At 34.7% G+C, this 20,772-nt stretch overlaps 2 protein-coding genes and 1 pseudogene across 3 annotated transcripts; 1 reads left to right on the top strand and 2 right to left on the bottom strand.

Moving 5' to 3' along the window:
* Positions 1–148: 148 nt before the first annotated feature.
* On the bottom strand, positions 149–1,859 carry LOC127150978 (pre-mRNA-splicing factor ATP-dependent RNA helicase DEAH1-like; annotated as a pseudogene).
* On the top strand, positions 1,855–4,866 carry LOC103498663 (serine/threonine-protein phosphatase 7 long form homolog). 2 transcript variants are annotated; one of them, XM_008461349.3, is made up of 5 exons: positions 1,855–2,604; positions 3,063–3,874; positions 3,947–4,034; positions 4,104–4,502; positions 4,580–4,866. In XM_008461349.3, the coding sequence occupies exons 2-5, from the start codon at positions 3,075–3,077 to the stop codon at positions 4,799–4,801; spliced, it is 1,509 nt and encodes a 502-aa protein (XP_008459571.1). In that variant the 5' UTR covers positions 1,855–2,604; positions 3,063–3,074; the 3' UTR covers positions 4,802–4,866. The 2 variants fall into 2 exon arrangements, with proteins under 2 accessions (XP_008459571.1, XP_050946078.1); XM_051090121.1 differs by having other exon boundaries at positions 2,564–2,604; positions 3,029–3,874.
* A 942-nt stretch (positions 4,867–5,808) lies between these two features.
* Positions 5,809–16,189, bottom strand: LOC103498664 (SCY1-like protein 2 B). The gene is made up of 14 exons (XM_008461351.3): positions 15,478–16,189; positions 14,297–14,401; positions 13,791–13,901; positions 13,114–13,296; positions 12,573–12,699; positions 12,011–12,072; positions 11,804–11,890; positions 10,928–11,014; positions 9,916–10,029; positions 9,557–9,685; positions 8,197–8,259; positions 7,485–7,646; positions 7,256–7,374; positions 5,809–7,145 (listed from the first exon to the last, which is right to left on the bottom strand). The coding sequence occupies exons 1-14, from the start codon at positions 15,967–15,969 to the stop codon at positions 6,191–6,193; spliced, it is 2,796 nt and encodes a 931-aa protein (XP_008459573.1). The 5' UTR covers positions 15,970–16,189; the 3' UTR covers positions 5,809–6,190.
* Positions 16,190–20,772: the final 4,583 nt, after the last annotated feature.

The raw sequence follows: 20,772 nt of genomic DNA, 5'->3' as shown, positions 1-20,772 counted from the left end.
ATCAATCACATCCTGTTCCCCGTCAACAACTTAAAGGGAGGTATTTAAGTTAAACATCTGATGACGGGGACTAAAAGCAACATTTTCATAAACTGCATATCATATGTTGTGGATAATCTATAGTAAAGAACTTTCTGAAACCAATAACTTCATCTCTTATAACTACACGAATATATTATGTCTATAATTAATGCTTTGAAGGTAACAATGAACAGCAGAAAAGTCTATATATAATATATAGGGAGAGAACTGCATAAACCCTTTTGAAACATAGTGAAGCACCATAAGATGACAAATCTACAAAAGATGTCTATATTGTCTCATCTGTTTACTAATATTTTTGTTGTTGACGCTCCAATTGGCACTGCCGTTCATTTGAAAGTTCAAACTGTTGATGCCCTGTTGATGCCAATCAACAATGAGCCAAGTTTAGTTCACGGGGTGTTCCATATTAAGTTGCAGAAAAAGACAAGTCATTTATAAATCTTCTCTAGTAGCACTTGCACGACCTTGTCCACGAGGCATCTTCTTTGAACTCAAATCTTCAACATCTTTGAGCTGACAGTAATGTGGAGCAATTTTAACCAACTCTGTCACGTGTGTCATGTATTCTTTTGAGGTACATACCAATTCATGGTATACAACCCATCTTGGAAGAACCTGAGCCAACCTGAGCTAGGATGTATATGAACAGTCTGTGGATGTTTAATTGTCCGATAAGAGCCATTCCTTTGTAACTTTGCAGAGTGGGAAAAAATCGAGCTATTATGGTCTTCTTTATTGCATCCAAGTCATTCAAATTTGAAGTTAATTTGATTTCAAACTTTTCTAAAAGCCCTTCAAGTTGATATCTGATATCTCTGGCACGCTTCATACTTCTGACCTGGATGTAATTCTCACGGCACCATTGCGTAGAGTAATTTGTTTCCCTCCAAGAGTTGTAGACCTTCAACAGTGCTATGTGATCCCCCACATTCCCAGTGTGAAAATCCATTCGGGCATTGTCAACATGAACTTGTTTATCCTTCGGACGATAAAAGATAGAATTTCCAATAGAAAGCATAGCTGCAATAGAAATAATCTCATCCGAACATTTGAATTTTTCAGAAGCAACCATCATCTTAGAAAGCATGGGATCAAGAGGAAACTCTGCCATCCGCCTGTCCAACTTGGTCAGTTCACCAACATTGTCTAGAGCACCAAGTGCATAAATGGAGGTCGGTCCATAAAATCAAAATTTACCATGTCATGAATACCAAGGCTCTTAAGTGTAAGAACCACATTAGCAAGGTTTGTTCTTTGTATTTCTGGTACAGTACTGTCTTCCATCTCATTATAATAACTATAAGCACAAACGAAAGCACATTCCGGGCCCTGTTCGTCCAGAACGGCCTGCTCTCTGATTTGCTGATGCTTTAGAGATGGGACTCACTTGCAATGCCTCCATCCCAGTCTTTGGGTTATAAGATTTTATTATTTTCAAAACCAAGATCAATGACATATTTTATTCTGCTATATTACTTGCTAGGAAATAGGTGTGGGTTCAAATATCTTATCCTGTAGCTCTGTTGGTAAGTTATAGCACATATGGGGCAGATAATGAGTTCTGCAACTTTGGTGCCCAGACCTCGAGTTCTATGTTTCGTTATTTCCTCATAGTCTAGAGCTTTAAGTTAATTTCTACAGGATAAAGTCTACCAGGAATTTTAAATATTGGAGCTGTCGCCATCAAGTGTTGCAATTGAAATTAGCGACTTAAAATCAGGTCGAAACCTAGCAATATCCTTCACTAACACAAACAAATCATCAGTTGATAATGTTCGTTCTTTAAATACTCCTGTCTTGAAATTTTCCTCAAAGCATCAATTCCATAATCCACTACATCATCAGACGATGTTGCTTGCTTAGCTTGGATAGTTGAGTCATATACTGCACAATCATTGGCTGAGAAAAACCAAAAACTGACATTAACTGATCCGAACCCCACGTTATCAATTCATATTCGGCTTCCATATCCCCAAATCGTTCTTCGATTCAAAAAACCTAACCCCGCTGGACAGTCCACCATGTTCCTTCAAAATTCCAAATCCAAACGCTACAGTTGACAGCTGTACTGCATGTCAGAAAATCGTGTAACAGGTACACGACTTTCTGACAGTGTAGCTTGTGCATAACTTCGTCACTTTTTAACCTAGCAACGAGCCTTTATAACCTAGCGCCGAGCCTTCTGCATTTCATCTTCATTTCACGAGTCTGCCTTGCATCTTCACGAAAACCCTTTTTCCTTCGCGATTCTGCCTTCCATCCTTCGTAAAAACTTAGCAAACCTTCCATTTACTTCAGATCCTGCCTTGCATCTTCACAAAAACCCTTCTTTCCTTCTCGATTCTGCCTTCCATCCTTCACAGAAACTTAGCAACTCTTCCATTTACTTCAGATTCTGCCTTACATCTTCACAAAAAACATTCTTTCCTTCGCGACTTCCATCCTTTCACAAAAACTTAGCAACCCTTCCATTTACTTCACAAAGATCGCAATCCTTCCATTTACTTCACGAAAAGTCCGCAGCGAAAGCCTCGTTCGCAGTCGGCTTCCCGAAGAAAGGTTTGTTTTCTTTTATGGTTTTGTTTTTATTATGCTTTGATTTAGTGAATTCGGTGAATTTAAAGGTTAGATATACGATTTTGTTAAAAAATTTCTGAATGTAGATTTGTTATTTGATTTTACCATTTTGTTGTAGAAATTATTTGATTTTAGATATCTTATTCTTATGTGATTTGATGTTATTATTTGATTTTAGATATGTTATTATTTGATTTTGAAAAGATTAGTTGAAAATAATTTGATTTCATGTACTTTGATTTTGAAGGATTATGGATATTTAGGCCTAAGTTGAGTTTGAATATGGGTATTGAACTATTAGACTTTGTTTAATTATTTAATTTTATACTTTTGAATTTTTGTTTCCTACATTGGATATGTAATATTTTTTTTATTTAGTTAAACTTTTTTTCCATGTTATTACTAGAGTACATCTATGTTATTAATGAAATGCGTTTTAGAAAATTTGCACAATGGAACCTGGTCCTGTTGATCCTACCCAGCTATATCAACAATCGTCTCATCGCTCACAGTCTATATGGGACACTTCCTCCACTGTAGTTTTAAGTTGTCGGAGGAGGGAAGCAGCATCCCAGCGCACAATCCCCTTCGATCAGCGTATTGAGCCATATCTAGAGGCTGCTGGATTTCTTGGAGTTTCTCAGATAGGATTCATGCAGTTGGATTGGCACTTAATTACTGCTTTGGTCGAGCGTTGGAGACCAGAGACCCACACCTTTCATATGCCTTGTGGGGAATGTACAATCACGTTGCAGGATGTTGCAATTCAATTGGGGTTACCGGTGGACGGGGAGCCTGTTGTAGAATCATTAATTTATAACTGGAAGCAAGTATGTGAGGATTGCTTAGGAGTTCTACCACCTGACATGAAAGGTCAAAGGTTGAGTCTTCCATGGTTGGCCAAACAGTTTACAGTATTGCCACCAGATGCTGATGTTGTGACCATCCAGAGATACGCTCGTGCATACATAATGCAACTCATTGGAGGTTGTTTGTTTGCTGACAAATCAAATACCCTAGTACACTGTATGTTTCTTCCGCTTTTAAGTGATTTTGACGAGGCTGGTACGTATTCTTGGGGAGCGGCATGCCTTGCATGGCTTTATAGGGAACTGTGTCGAGCCAGTCATGCACAATCCTTAGAAATAGCTGGGCCACTAATGTTACTGCAAGTGTGGGCATATGACAAATTTCCTATTGTCGCACCACAAGTTGCATTACAGGCTCTAGTTGATCGACCATTGGGTTTCAGGTATTGTTTTATTCATATATTGTTTTCTTAATAAAATTTGCAGTCTCTATAACTTTTTTTTTCACACATTAGATGGAGTGGTGTCCAACCTAAATCGGAACAATCAGCAAATATGTTATTAACGTATCGACAAATATTTGATCGACTAACTCACACTCAGGTAATAAAGTATTATACAAATGTTGTCTACTTATTTTTTGTTGTTACTTATATTTATTTTTTTTAACAGATTAATTGGACACCATACACTAGTGATGTTATGACATTGCTTCCTGATCGATGTCATAATGGTCAATTGATCTGGACTTATGTGGGCCCTTTGATATGCTTCCATATAGTTGAGTTGCATGCACCTGATCGTGTGTTGCGACAGTTTGGTATGCATCAACCTCTTCCATCATTTTGCAATACAAACCCTGCACTGCACCGAATTGATTTAAGAGGCAAACACGATCAAGATTGGTGTAAGATTCATGTGGAATATATCACAAAGTGGCATTCGCGAAATGAATTTTGTGTAAAAGGAGTAGCAACAAACGAGCCAACAGTATCAGATGATTATTTTTCCTGGTACTCGTCAATTACAAGACGATTTATCACAACTGATGGCGCTTACTATTATCGCGTGGTAAGAATTTTAATATGATTTGTTTTATAATTTTATAACATACACATTATTTAATTATATTATTTGTAATCATTCAGAATAATTTTGTTCAAGACGTACGTGCTTACTCGATGGAACACAATTTACAAGATTTGGGCTCAATGTGTGATCAATTCTTGGAAAATATAGAACATATTATTCAGCAGACCAAACGACTTAATGTTGCTGACACCGATCGAAGATGCATTCGACGTAAACGACGACGACAGGACAATAATGTCGTAGATGATATCGTAGAGGGAGATCAAGATAATGCTTAGTTTGTAAATTAAATTTTTAATTCATATAAATTTCAATTTTAAATGCATTTTTATTTGCATCAGAACCATATCCATATACAAATTTCTTTAAAAAAAACTTAAACTTTTTTATAGCAAATCTCTTAACACTTTTTTAATTCACTACTTCCCATCATTTAACTGTGCATTAAGTTGTGTTTCAAATTTTAGATCATAAGAATCCTTCTAATTAAATGCTTTAAATGTGATGAAAAGTAAGTAATGCAAAGTAAGTAATTTAAGTGAATTAGAAGGAGAAGAAATTTTAAATATTTGTGTTAAAAAGAAAAATGTGTAGAGAAATTTTTAATGCAAAAGCAAACATCGATTAGGACAAAACAATAATAATCATAATAATTTTGTTTGAAATAGGACAAAAATAAACTCATGATTAATTAAGTTTTTGAAAAATTAAACTACCATGTGTTAGCATTTGAAGGAAGTTGCGCAATATACACGACTTATATTATTATTTATGAAGATACTCAGTACATAATTCTAAGTTGTAAATTGATATTTGTCTTTTATTTTTTTAATTCCATTTTAGATTCAATTAAATCTAAATTCTATTTATTCTTTTCTTTTTCACGTATTAAAATGAGAAGTTATTTTATATGACAAAACACCTAAAAATATTTATAAATATGGTAAAATATCACTAATAATATCACTCTTTTACCACTAATAATATCACTGATGATACGGTTTTATGTGGTTCCAACTTTGTAAGATATAAAGATCAATATATCTAATCTCCACAGCTCTCAAGGTTAAATAAATCAAATATTTTCACCTTCTTATGGAAGTATTCCGTGCCTAAAAGGTACAAAATTTTCATATGATTGTATTGTGGATAATCTATAGTAAAGAATTTCATCTCTTATAACTGCGCACCAATACTTTGTGCCTATAATTAATGCTTCGAAGTGTGAAAAAATGAACAGCAGAAAAGTGTATATAGGGGAGAGAATGAAAGAACCCTTTCGAAGCATCGTGAAGACGTGAATCATACACTCTTTTCAACTTTCTTTATTGTCTTTCAAAATCTAGTCACAAACTGGGAGTGGGACTATATATGAATAATAATACACTTTGAGAGTAAAAAATTTCCAATATAGACTAGTTCAAATTTTGACTATAAACAGAAAAAAAATGCATTTATCAAAAATCAGCTACAGGTATAACATAATGACCGCTTTAATATCAACTCGCATCCCCAATTTAAGCTTTACATGCAAGGGTCAAAAAAATATACTCTCATACCTGATATGCAGTTCGTCAAATCCATCTCTAGGTGCCACAAGATGACAAATCTACAAAAGACATCTGCATCTTCCAAATTTTTCTGATAAACATAGAATTCTTCACCCACTACAGTAAGTCCATTAGGGGAGGTTGTCCAGATGATGATTTGTTTTGTGTAGAACGATGTGTTGAGGAAACCCCTCTCCCTCTTCCTCTTCCTCTACCGACAGCAGTTGAGGGAGGCGGGGCAAGTCTAGGTGCAGCTATGCTATTCTCGTTCTTACTAGGTGCAAATATGGATCCAAGATCAGTGAATTTTTTGTCAGCATCGTATGCATGTTGAGACGATATTCCCTGGTTTTGCTTCTGGAATCCAATAGAACTTTGGGAACTGAGGCCCCCAGTCGCCAGACTGCTTGAGTTCAAAGTCGAAGAGCCATGATTTTGTCTCATTGGTTCATTAGTACTTTTGTTGTTGACGGTCCAACTGGCATTGCTGTTCGTTTGAAAGTTCAAACTGTTTGGTGTACTCATGGATGAACTAGTTCCATATTTGTTCATGGATGGCCCAATCGCCCCGTTGTTCGAAGCTAAGGTAGCACCTCCTAAGGAGCCACTAGGGCGTGGAGGCCAGTCAGCGAAAGGGTCCACATCATCCAAGTTTGAAGTGGATGATGCTCCAGAAGTTGCTTGCATCCCAGAATCACTTATTCTGGGTGCACCCGCTGTAGAGTTTCGAGGTGGCCACTCAACATTCACTGGAAGGCAGGATGCAACGGTTTGATTACTAGACAGAGATGTCACAACAGAATTTGTTTGTACAGAATTTCCTGTTATGGATTGACCACCATGAACAGAAGGAGCAGATGAGATATTGCTAGTAGAATTTTGTGGGGGTGTATGTCCCTTAGAAATAGGCCCCCAGTCTTCATCCCAAGCAGGTCGACTTTTTATTGTTGGAACGACAGTATCACTTGCTCTGGTTGATGATTGGGACAGTTGGCCATTAGAAACCGTAGTGGATTTCATCTCCGGTATTCCAGAATCAGAAACAGTGACTCCTCTTTTCTCTTCGATTTTCCTATGATGGAAAAACACCGTTAGAATTAGATATGTACTAAAACTCTCCAAAACTGTGCAGTGTTTAGCAGACTACATAAAGATGTTGGTTGCAGTGCTTAACAATATTACCTGAGAATGTCCTTGACAAAAAGCATATATTTAGCAAACTGCTGAACGTTTAATTGTTGGGCTGTAAGAAGAGGTGTGAGTAAAGGAAGAACGTGCTCCGCAATAAATTCGATTCCATACTGAACAGAACGAGTTTTTTGACAGAAAGTAAATTAGTTCAAGTAATGCACAAAAATCTTTCGCAACAGTATCCTTCCAAACAAGAGGTTGAACTAGATATTGTAAGTACCTGCTTAAGGATTGAGTTTGCAACCCCAAGGGTACACATGAGTGTGGGAGCAGATCGGTCCACAGCTGTACAACGTTGAATTGTTTGCAAGATTTCTAGAACTGCATGTTTATCAAGCGTTTGAACCAATTCTCCAAAGCACAGCAAAGCGTTGACTCTAACCTGTACATAGGAGGAAAAGCCAAAATTATCACTCAGCATCTAAACCTGTGTAAAACAAGTCACAAATTCAGCAGAGAAGTGCAAATCATTGTAGGGAAAACACTCTGGCCCACTGAACCAATAACTGGATCAAGATAGAGTTAAATTATATATGCATACACACTCATTTATAGGAGAAAACTAGAATGCGCATATCCATGCAGATACTCGTTAATCAATAGAGAAAGAGGACAAATGCTAATTTACCCCTAAGACACTCGTTTTTTTTTTCTTTTTTATGTCTTCGGTAATGCAAAGCAATCAGAAAGAAGCAGGGATCTTCAATGAGTAATTCAAGTAAACCACGTTACTACAGTTCTCTCATGTTCACAATCACAAGGATAAACAAAAGGCTTATAGAGGAATGCCTTCCAAAAATGACCATGTACCAATCTATTGCAAAAAAAAATCCTCTTTTTTTTTTTTTTTTTTTTTTTGGAGGGGGGGAATACAAAAAAAAATGACAACCAACCAAAATAAATAAGCCAAAAACTTGCAGATGTATACTTACCGCAGCAACTGTTGTCTTTAGAGCTAAACCATGAACACGAGGCAAAATTGCTTGTTTCACTAACTGTAAGAACACGACAATTTAAGTAAATGTGAATGCAAGCCTGCATACCAAAAAGGCCAAAACAGATGATCTTTGATAATATATGCTGAAATAGTTAATCAAAATAATGAACTTTATTGCACGTGGATTTCGTTTTTAGTGCCCTAGGCGTGCAGTGCTGTTTGGCCCACGAGGTTTGAGACAAAGAGACCACTGTCACCCTTCCTCTTTATCTTTGTGGTTAATATTCTGAGCAGACTAGCCCCTTCAAATATCAAAGAAGGGCGTGAACATGGGTTTAAAGTGACTGAGGAGCTAGTTCATCTAACCCACCTACAATTTGCAAATGACACTGCCATTTTGGTTTAGGGTGGGAAAGCACCTTCGTTAATCTATATATGTTTTTGTGGTTTTTTTGCAGAGAAATTCAGGCTTGAGATTAATAGAGGTAAGAGTTCCCTGTTAGGTATAAATTGTTGTACATTCAAGTTAAGCTTGTGATCTTCTATGGTGGGTTGTGGCATATGTCAATTCCCTTCTTCGTGAGTTCATTTCAGAGTTTGAAAACCAAAAAAAAACTGAAAAAAAAACTTGATGAGACTACAGAAAACTACCATTCCTGTATTCTAATAGGTAAAGACGAACAAAAAAATATTTTTTTAAAAAAAAAGGATCAGCTTCCTCTTATGGGAAGTTTGACACTCGTCTCAATACTATGGATACAAGCAAGATGCCCATGGATTTCTCTCTCTCTCCTTCTTAGTGTTGCCCATGTCAGAATAGCTCTGAATCAGTAAATCACCTCCTCAACCATTGCCAATTTGCTCATGCTATATGGAAAGAAAATTCAGTGCCTTTAGTTGGAACTTGGCTCCCTCTCTATACACTATCGATTGGATCAAATTATGGTTTTTGGACTACCCCGTTAAGGGTCACAAGGCTAACTTATGGATTAGCTTCATTTGCGTGGTTTTGTCAAAAATTTGGGAAGAGAGAAATGGTTGCATTATCAAAAGCAGAGCAAAGCCAACCAAAGATAATCTTGAATCTTCTATTTTTATTGCTTTTTGATCTGAAGATTATCAACCTCTCAAATACCACACAGCTTAGATTTTCATGTTGCGAATTTGCCACATCTTTTGTACTTCCCTTAATAGAAATCTTCTTTACATCCTTTGAAGGGTTTCATAAATCAATGAAATTGTTTCTTAACAAAACAAAAAAAAAAAAAAAACAGCTTTCAAAGTACTTCCATGATGAAGGGGGTTTAGGGGATAAACTAGAAAGAGATCATAAACACAAGACATGGAGCTCTCACCTGTGTGTCAAGTTGCTTAGCAAGGGAAACTGATTTCCTCAGAACTTCCTCTTGTATGCGAGCATCGTTATCATCATAAGCACGAACAATCAATGGCAGGACACTTGTTATTAATTGTTCTTGATTCGTCTAAAAAAATGAAAGACTGGTTAAATGAGAAAAGTTACACTTGAATATACCGACAAATAGGATTGGGAAACAGAGAAAAAAAGTAATATAAAGACTGGAGGCTGAAGAACCAGCCACGGCCAAATAGATGTGGACTAGAGCACTACACATAAATAGCTAAAGTTTAGCTTGTAAATCAACCAACAAGCATCATCACACAAAAAGAACAATTACTTGAATCATGAATGTACCTTGTTAATTATAAGATCAGCATGCTTCACAAGCAGCAACAATGTGTCACCAGCAGCAGTACTCAGGACGGGAACAAGAGATGGCAAAGTTGATAGCTCAAAATCATGTTTGTCCTGCAAGCTTCAAGAAATTAATCTTATGTTCCAATAATATGATCCAACAAAACTAAATAGGAAACAGATGAACAGCGAAAGACAACAAAAGTAAAACAAGTTATAGACTCAAAATTAAAAAAATAGAATATACAAGAAAAGAATCTCCAATTGATCAAAAACAAACCACCGACAACCCTCGTCTCACTTAGTACCCATCATTTATATGTAGAAAGAATCTTTATGTAAGCTCCTTGATATAGTAGTATAGATTTCCTTTTTTCACACTTCATCCCATCAAAGAAAAGAAAATGTTTTTGAAAACAGAAAAGAGGAAGAAATCAACTAAGGAGAGAAGATAACAGTATGTCAGTCACCTAAACATCATTTCTTCTCTTTTAACTGAACCATGAAATGTCTCTACTTTTTATCATAAGACAAATAAATAAAGTGACGGTATAGAGCTAAAATTTCATAATTTCAATAAGTACTAGATTCAAGGCACTAAATCCATGTATTTCCTCCCAGATTCAAAAACCCCAGAATCCACAAATCAATCTAGACAAATCTCAACTCCTTGGCTAGTTTAAATACCTCAGACCCAAAAGCAAAGCAAAAAATAATCTAAACCTAACACTCAAAAGATACAAATTTCAAAAGAAGGAAAGAAAAACAATGAAATGAAAAAACAAAATTACAGAAGGCAACTTCAGATTATTAGTAGAACTTCTGTATGCAAGCGAAACTCATTAGAAAAAATAATTGGAAACCAGGATGACACAAAATTAATCCCAGTGGTCATCAATTGTAAAATCTTGAACGTCAACTCTAGCATTTTTTTCCAAACAAAACATCAACTTTAGCTTTAAACCTTGGAAAGGTGAATAGATAAATAATGAAAACATGAAGGTTTTTGTACCTGTGACTCTGCTATTGTGAGTACCATGGGGAGTATCATGGGCTGCATAACCAGATTCCGTAATTCTGCACAGAGAGGTGGAAGGACCTGCAAAAGACATAACGAAACCCTCAACAGGAGATCAATGATTTCATGAATATTCCTATACTAAATGGCATTTATCTTGGTTGAAAGCGTAAGACTACTAGCAAACTCCTAGTTTGATGAACTTATTCATATCCTTAACATGTAGAGTAATTGGAATTAGATAACTTGTGACAGTGAAACATAAGACCATCCAAGGAAGACAAATGTGTTGCTGGAAATTGCAGTATTAAGCGTGTGTAATTAATCATGAATCCTATGAAGCTATGAAGAGAAGAAAAAGAATGGAGGGACAACAATTGCAATCCGTTATGTTCACCACTGAGAATTCCAAATTTTGATGTTCTTCTTTGGTTCTTCCTCTTGTCGTAGCATCCATAAGGAGTTTCTCCAACTAAAGTTTGTCTTTCATTTCATTTCTACAAACTGGGGAAGTTTATTATAAACCCTTGGATGTTCCTGTTCTTTTCTAGCTTAGATGCATCTCACCAACCAACTAAGGACAACCACTTAAATATTACAAATTTTGGCAAAAGAAAAAGGAGTGTGTTGTGACTAGTACTACATAATTTAAATCCATGATATCAAACATAATGTTAGTGGCATGTGACTGTGTCCTTGGTCAACCAACAGTAATTTTATTTTATCTTGTTTCATATCCCCTTGCATATGCCATTCAATCAATGAATTTTCATGTCGAACAAAAGAGCCAAAAAAATTTATAATCAATATCAGAAAACATGAAAATAACCAGCAGATTGATAGACTAAATTGGCCATGAGAAACTCAGACCTTATAGCGCAATATACGGGAATCAAAATCTTTCCACATATCAGATAGGGCTTTCAAGAACTCAGACTTTTGCATGTTATCTCTTTCCTGAAAAGTATTAATGATAAATTAATAGGTTTTCAATTTCAACTGCCCTTTCATTATAAGCAACTGCTTTCAACAAAACTGCAGTGAAACTAATCAGAAAGCTGAAATGGAAACAATTACAAGCATGTGGTCAAGAAAACGCAGAGCACGCAGTCTTGTGTCATCTCGGAAAAACGGGGAACCTGCAAAAGAAATCAACAAAAGAAATTTGAACTGACTACGACAGCACAAACAATGAAATCAAATACGACGATTCTATTTTGTGTTTTCCTTCTGAAAAAAATATCTGACAGTTCATTAAAATCCCAAGTATGTCAACAAAGTTTTTCATGAAATGAAATGGATCATTAAGGACCTGTCATCAAGCATTGCACGTTACATGTTTAAAGTTTTTTTTTCTTTGTAAAGGAAACAGTTTTTCATTTCTTATAAATAATAATGAGACAAAGTTCAAAGTACAAGAGGGTTATACAATGAGACACGGTTAAAATGAAAATGAGATTCAAATCTCAGACTAGATTTCATCGTGATCAGGTAATTTGTGTCATCCTTTCGATTTTTCAACTTCCACGTACAGTGTCTATTAAACATTCAAAGTTACAGTAGCAATTGACATCACCAAAAGTTATGTTCAAGCTAAAGGAGAATGTATCAATTAGATTGGAATTTCAAATTGTATAACCTGTGAATTCCAATGCTGTTGGCCGGAAAGACTCATTTGATGATAGCATTCTCTGCAAGTCATGAACTAACTCCGGAGGAATTGAAGCAAATGACTCAGTTGACAGGTAATTTAAGGAATTCATGTACTAAGGGGGAAGAGACGAAAAGAAAACATGAATTAGTAACTTCGATAAATGACACAATTTACAAGAATATTGGAGCTAATTTCCTTTCATTTTCTTATAACAGCTCTACCAACAGATATATTCTCTCAGTAAATACCTATATTATTGAAAAATTATGCATTCAGATATAGAGATGAAAAGCAACTCTTAAATGACCACTTCATACCAAAACAAAGCTTCATCATTGCACCATTTACACAGGCACAAAACCAACCAATATAAGATAGCAGTCAGCATTATACTATGTAATGTGGTTTAAATGCACAAATGAGAACAATAATAGCAAGCTTTTGAAATAGCAATGTGATGCTATTTTCCAATGCATACACCATTGTGCAAGGCGATTGAGTTTAGAAAGAATGAACTTGGAAATACCATTTTAACATTATTGTGGCAGTCAAACAAAGGCTTTCTAGCAATCAAATGGTAAGCAAGGCATCCAAAGCTGAAAATATCCGAGGAACAACCAGCTACAGACGATTTACTCCTAACTAATTCAGGAGCAGTGTAGTTCAGAGATGGCTGAAGAGGCAGTACAGAATCTTCAACATCGTATTCCTGTGCAATGCAACAAAATTTAGCATAGACATAGAAGCCTCAAGAAATTCTGGTAATGATGATCCTCAATTCATACCATATTATTTTATGAGCTAAATGTGTATAAAGAAAAGGAAAATTATACAAAGATGGCTCATACATTAACACAAAGGATAAAAGCTGCAAACTTATTTACAGATATAAAACACACTAATAGGATGTTAAAGTTATTTTAAATTGTAGGCTGGAGCATGAAACTGAAACAGGTTCTCTCTCTTTTCTTTCTTTTTTTTTTTACAAACCAATCAATCAGGATTATAGAGAGTGAATAAAATGAAAAATATTATAAAAGACTGAAATTTCGAATAAATTGCAAGTTCTGTATCAAAAAGAGGTAACCTCCTTTTCAGATTTCAAATCCCTGACAAAGGCATCATCCAACCATTGAGTTGTTTCCCTTATTGTCATTTTACGATGTTTAAAATTAACAAGCAACCAGCAGATAATGAACTCACAGCATAGTGGAAAGCCTGCATGGTAGCCATGTCACCCGAAGTCTGATCTGCTGGAATTGCAAAGCAAAATCCAGCAAGTTTCCAAGCTCCATTTGAAGTGATGAGGACATTCTGCAAAGTCATAATTTCAAGCAACATAAACAGATCAAATCTATTAGAAACTCCACAGTGTGGGTGGGTGGGGGGTTGTATCTAGTTACTGTTTGTCATTTATGAGCCAAATAATCTGCAGGTATTTAATCTTGATGCAGCCTACATGTTTGTCGATCTGAGACCGTACAATAGCAGTAACAACTATTGCTCAATTGATACTGATCAATCCTCTTTGTTATTTTGGAGTAGAGGGTGGGGGGTAATTTCTCTCTCCATTTGTATGGAGTTTGTATCATTCAACACTTCAGTTCTCAAATGAAGCACTAGAAAAAACTCCAAATACTCCCAGGAAACTTAATAAAAAGTTTTAAACTACCAGAAAAAGAAAAAAAATGTTGAAATAAAATTGATACCTCCGGAGATATAGCACGGTGAATGAGATGTGCATTGCTATGAAGAAAGTTTAAAGACTCCGCTAGTTGAAGCAAACCATGTTTTATTTCCAGTAGTCCCATTTCCTGTAAAATGTCAATGAAGAACAAGCCGATGAGAACAGAAAAGCTTTTCTGAAAACTACAAGCATCACATGATTAGCGATCCAAACACAAAAAAAAAAAAAAAAAAAAAAAATCATAAGTATGACACATATGAGAAGTAGATGTCAGAATTCATTTTCTAAATTAACAAATGAAAAGGTCTATAAACAGAATTTCCCAAAAAATTTATCAGAAATACTAAAAACGCTTTCATCTAAAACACTTCCACAAAACATTTACATTTACAAATGACAACCCTACAACAAGGTTAACAGTTATAGATGCAGTGAATGATTAGTCACCCAAAAAGATCATTACCAGAACCACTAATCTTGGGCTATGGCCAATGATGCTTCCCTTGCATTGGAGACTCTCCAGAACCACTAATCCAACATATTCATTTCTTCTCTAAATATTACCAAATCTAGGTAGCAACCCATGGGAAGAAGCAATACCATCTCTATTTTCCATTGGACATGAATATGAGAAAAAATAATTTTTATAGATCATAAACTTCGTCAAAAACAAACCTAAAGACTTCTGGAAAAAACCCCTAAAAATTAGGCAGAAGTTCAAATGTCACTTATCTTATGAGCTCCTCTTAGTGTACCCTTTCAAGATCCTCTATACTCTTAAAAGTATCAATGTGAGCAACTTGGTCATAAGCTTTATTTGATTAGGATCGTCTACATTTCAATAAAAAGTTGGTCTCTGTCTCTCATAAAAAGGAAGGTACACATATACAATTGACGAAACAGCACAAGCTTCTATCGTTTCACAACTTCTTCAAAGCAAGAGCATAGAAATTGGAAACTCGTGAAGAAAGCGTCTAAACACCAAGTTCAGTGATCATCGTATACACAAAAATTAAAGAAAATTCCTATAATATTTTGGCATTTACTAAAATATCACAACTTTCAGACTGAAATTCAATCGAGTAACATAAGAGGCTCTTCAAACTCAATCGGGTTTTGCATTTGCTATACTAATTCCAAATTGGAGAACACCCAGGGAAAAGAAAAAATAAAGAAAATTCAGCGAATTGTGGCTCTACATACCAAACCATTAAGCTCCTTAGGAACCTTAGCAACATTCTCCACATTCCCAATAACATTTGCCACCGACGCAAACAGCGGCTCGGTAACCATGGCCATGGCATTCTTATTCTCATCCAACGCCTGCACCACATGAACCACTCCCGGATGCCGGAGCCTCACCAACCGCCCCGCATCGGCTCGAATCAGATCCAAAAACGAATCCTCGACAGACTTCGACAACCCGGCGCGAGTCCTAGCCTCGGAGAGAACCCTCTTATCCAAAACCCATACGCAAACAGTGGGATATTGCTGAGGCCGAGAAGAATCACGAGCCTTGGCAGAGTACAATTTCCAAGCCATGCCAGGACCGGCGGAGCCGATCTGATCAAGAAGTTCGTAATCCTGAAGGGGCTTGGGTCCGGTGACCTCCTGGACGGTGGTATGAACGGTTTTCTCGATCACCGCGGCGGTTTTGGCCAAAGCTTGGGTGAGGGTTTTCATATTCAACGCCATTTTTGTTCGTCTTGACCGACCAGTAGAAGTTGACCCACTAAAAATGAGGAAGAATTGAGGATGAAGAAGATGAATTTGGGGAGAATGGGAGAAGGATTTTGGGGATGTGATTCGAAGAAGAATGAGGAGAAATTTGGGAAATTTGGATCAAAGCTACAGTGTTTGTGTTTGGGGTTCTTCCATTTCTCTCGTCTCAGTCTGACCGTAGCGTGGTTTGGTTTTCTTAAATATTTCTGCTTAGTTCATTCATTTGCTGTTTACCGTTGAATGTTAAAATTATATTCTTTCTATAAACAAATACAATAAGTAAGAAAAAAAAAGACTAATTGTTTTGAATAATAAAACTACTCATAATATTTACGAATAAGAAGTTTGCGAAAAACAATGGAGTTTAAATTCTTAGACTAAATTTGTATGATTCGAATTAGTTCTTTTCGATTTCGGCTTCTCATTCTACGTAGATGCATTTACATTTAACTATAAACACAACCTATAAACTTTAAGGGTGCGTTTGGGGGAGGGAAAGAGTTATGGGGGAAAAGGATTATAATAATCTTAAGATTATGATAATCCTAGTGTTATGATAATATGTGTTTGAGGGAAAGAATATAAAAGGTAGTATTATAATAGTATGTGTTTGGGGGAGAGATTATGATAGTAGTGTTATAGTAATATGTGTTTGGGGGAAAGATTATGATTGTAGTAATTTAAAAAATAATAATAGAAATTAGATTGAGTTATTTAGGTAGGGTAATGTAGGGTTGTAAGAAAGTAAAAATAGAATAAGATAGGGTTATTTAGGGATTAGGATTATTTATCATATTCTTTGGGCCAAACACGGTTTGGCCCAATTTCCTAATCCTTTTCCCCCTAAAACCCAACCCAAACACACCCTAAGTGACATTCATGATTCCAATAGTTGCTAAATGTTGTCCTCAGCTCCTTGCAGAGACGACGGTCTTGTCACTTATAATACGTTCACTACAGATATCATTGATTGAAGTGTTTACAAATTTACTTGATTGTTGATCTTTTAGAGGTGACACCAAAATGTTGTTGATTGAATTGATATTGTCCATCAATCTCCAAAAGACCATTAAAATGTAAGTTTTTGTTTTATTTATAAATATTTAGTTCATATTTCTATATTTTGCAACACGGTAAATAGTAAGGAAAAATTATTTAATACTTTCGATTAAAAAAAAAAGCATTTCTAACTATATGGAATTCTTAAGCATGAATTAGTTTACCGTTGTTTTCATTTTTCTTTTGGCATGGAATTACAAATATTAATATCGTACTTTGTAAATAGAACTAAAATATTGGGAAATTGCATCAGATGACAAAACAATTTAGAAATAAACAGTTCATAACATCTTTTATTTTTTCATATTGCAAATATGATAAATATAACAAGTAATTAGATTTATGAGAGAGGGATGTCCGCTTTTAAATTTGCTACTTTTTCAATTTAGAAAATGTAGTGATATCAACATGGGTCCTATTATCATAAAAAAATTTTGCAAACGTCCCTTGAATATTTTTACTATCAATTTTTAAAATGAATTAGGTTTTTAAGTTAGGTTTGTTTTTCTCCAAATATTTATATTAAGTTTTAAAGAATAATGCCGGGAATGTTTTTGCATCTTGGAAGTTTGATTCATATTTGACTCTTTAAATAATTTCAAATGTTTTAGAACTTCGTTAAGTACTTTATATAGAGGTTTTTGAATGTGTGGATTTATAGATATTGTCTTGCAGTGATTTTGTAATTTAACAAATATTTGGAATGGAGAAAAAAGTATACAACCCGATAACCCGACCCATATTTTTAGGGTTAGGTTAGAAATGCTTCTTGTTGTCAACCTAACCAACCTCAAAATTCAAGTTGGTCTCATGTACCCATTAACCAACTTGTTTACACCTCTAATGATAGAAAAACACGGAGAAGAACTATTTTAACGAGTTTTCATAAAACGCACTAGACGTTGAACTCATTCGTGAAAATCACGTGTTTTGCTTTTGTTTTTTATTTGGTTGTTGAACGATTTTGTTCCGACTTTGAAATAATGGGATATGAAAATGTAAGTGTTTGTTTTATTTATAAATATTTAGTTCATATTTCTATATTTTGCAACACGGTGAATAGTAAGGAAAAATTATTTAATACTTTCAATAAAAAAAGCATTTCTAACTATATGGAATTGTTAAAGAATGAATTAATTTACCATTGTTTTCATTTTTCTTTTGGCACGGAATTACAAGTATTAACATCGACTTTGTAAATAGAACTAAAACATTTGAAAATTGCATCAAATGACAAAACAATTTAGAAAAAAAGACAATTCATAGTACCTTTTATTTTATGCATATTGCAAATATAATAAATATAACAAGTAATTAGATTTACGAGAGAGGGCTCTCTGCTTTTAAATTTGTTACTTTTGTAATTTAGAAAATGTAGTGACATGAATTCTATTATCATAAATTTTTTTGCTATTTTTGCAAACGTCCCTTAAATATTTGTACTATCAATTTTTAAAATGAATTAGGTTTTAAGTTAGGTTGTTTTTCTCCAAATATTTATATTAAATTTTGTAGTATAATGCTTGGTATGTTTTTGCATTTTAGAAGTTTGATTCATATTTGACTCTCTTTGAATAATTTAAGATATTTTAGAACTTCGTTAAGTATTACTGTATTAATATTGTACTTTATATAGATGTTTTTGAATGTGTGGATTTATAGATATTGTCTTACAATGATTTGAAATTTAACAAATACTTGGAATAGAAAAAAAAAAAAAAAAAAAGTATACAACCCGATAACTCGATCCATATTTTTAGGGTTGGGTTGGAAATGCTTATCGAGTTGCCAACCTAATCAACCTCAAAATTCAAGTTGGTCCCAAAGTACCCATTAACCCAACCTATTTACACCTTTAATGATAGAAAAACACAAAGAAGATCTATTTTAACTAGTTTTGATAAAACACACTGGGCATTGAACTCATTCGTGAAACCTAACATCACATGCTTTGCTTTTGTTTTTTGCTTTGCTTTTGTTTTTTATTTGGTTGTTGAACGATTTTGTTCCAGCTTTGAAATAATGGGATATGAAAATGAACAGGTACTAGTGAAGATTAATCAATGATCATAAGATCCTGGATACTATCGACATTTGAAGTGTGCTTATCTGTGACATTAAACTTTGTATGTGTGTTTCTATTACTAAGCCATACTCCAAACCTCCTCTATCATATTTGTTATTTCTCACCCCTAATTTTAGGTCATACTATTATCAAAAGTTTTGAATATCTTCGAGTTTTTGTAATCTATTATCCGAGTCTCAAGCAACAAGCATAAAATTATAGACAAGATCTTTGGACAGGTTGCATATTAATCCTCCATGAGCTGACCAAACTAGAGAGTATTAGGAATTTTAATCGGTAATAGTGTTTGAGGTACTTTGACACTTACCTTGTAACTGATAACATAATTATGTAATAAACCAAGTAATCGAGGTACTTAGGATTGTCTCTTTCGAGCGCCAAATCACTCTCCATAGCGTTACCCCTATTCTCATTCTCAATTTATAGTTTAAATATTTATAACCAATTTCCATTAGAAAAAACTTCCTAACTAATTAGGGATGGATCCCTCTAGTACTATAATAACATTCCTATCATACATCACGTTTGAATAGAAACACCCTCCTATATGTTGTTGTTTTGTTGAGGTATATGTTATGTACTTTATTTGATATATTGTTGGTTATGTTGTCTTCTTTATTGGATTTTGAGCATTAGTCTCATTTTCATTGAAGATATTTGTTTATGATTAAAGAAAAAAATAAAAAAACGACCTCCTAACAAAATAGGATTCTCCACCCACCCTTTTTAACACTTGTGTTCTTAGAGAAAGTACTTTCTTGTAAGAAGAGCAACTCTTTGAAAAAAGCTTTCCACAAGTGGAACAAAAAATGAGTAGGTTGAGGATTATGTTCTAACAAAAGTTTTAGATATGTCCCAACATAAACTTCTATCAATATCTTTAAGCCATTGTGGAAATGAAAACCTGAATCACTTTTCCTAATTACATGATGGACTAAATCTTACCACTGTGTTAACATCAAAACATGATAGAATTTTGTAATCCTACGAAAGAGGAATTAGTACACCTAACAACATCCAAAAGCCAAAATTTCATTCATATACTGAAAATCAGCTATTTTAGTTTCACAATGAATGATACGTTTTGATAAGTTCCATTGGTGGCATTGATCAACTAATCAACTCACATGTTTTAATGTAACTTCCTCAGCCCATTCTAACATTTGAGAAAATAGTAACCACTTTTGACCATATCTTTTGCGTAGACATGAAATGACAAGAAAATGGATTTGGATATGAAGATAGGTCAGGTGAGGAAAAGTAGAGCAATTAGTTCAAATCAAGGCCTTATTTTTCACTAGAGCTCGAGATCTGATTGGCACGAATGACGTTTTATTGGAGGTTTCTTCAAGTAGAACTAGAAAGGATTGTCTAGATTATATTCTACTAATCTACTTACTACAAACTAAGAGCTCAAACATTTCAATCATTTTGCAATATACTATTTTAAATCCACAGTTCCACTTTTGCACCTTTTTATGTAGAGCCAAAGTTAATTATGAAAGAGACATTTATAAACTCGATTTTCAATCAACATTCAAAACACACATAATCATAAAACGAGACTTAAATAACTAAATTGGGAACTTTTATCGATTTTTACGAATATATTTACCCACAAGTTTGACAAG

This window comes from Cucumis melo, chromosome 9 (assembly GCF_025177605.1).
Source record: "Cucumis melo cultivar AY chromosome 9, USDA_Cmelo_AY_1.0, whole genome shotgun sequence".
NCBI lineage: Eukaryota > Viridiplantae > Streptophyta > Magnoliopsida > Cucurbitales > Cucurbitaceae > Cucumis > Cucumis melo.
This window is presented reverse-complemented; position numbering and strand designations above follow the sequence as displayed.

Excerpts from the sequence above, each read along its gene's own strand:
- LOC103498664 (XM_008461351.3), bottom strand. The coding sequence starts at position 15,969 with ATGGCGTTGAATATGAAAACCCTCACCCAAGCTTTGGCCAAAACCGCC. Across the intron at positions 9,686-9,915 it reads CTGATCTTATAATTAACAAG|ACGAATCAAGAACAATTAAT; the intron begins GTACATTCATGA and ends TCATTTTTTTAG. Across the intron at positions 8,260-9,556 it reads CTAAGCAACTTGACACACAG|TTAGTGAAACAAGCAATTTT; the intron begins GTGAGAGCTCCA and ends GTGTTCTTACAG.
- LOC103498663 (XM_008461349.3), top strand. The coding sequence starts at position 3,075 with ATGGAACCTGGTCCTGTTGATCCTACCCAGCTATATCAACAATCGTCT. Across the intron at positions 3,875-3,946 it reads GATCGACCATTGGGTTTCAG|ATGGAGTGGTGTCCAACCTA; the intron begins GTATTGTTTTAT and ends TTCACACATTAG. Across the intron at positions 4,035-4,103 it reads ATCGACTAACTCACACTCAG|ATTAATTGGACACCATACAC; the intron begins GTAATAAAGTAT and ends TTTTTTTAACAG.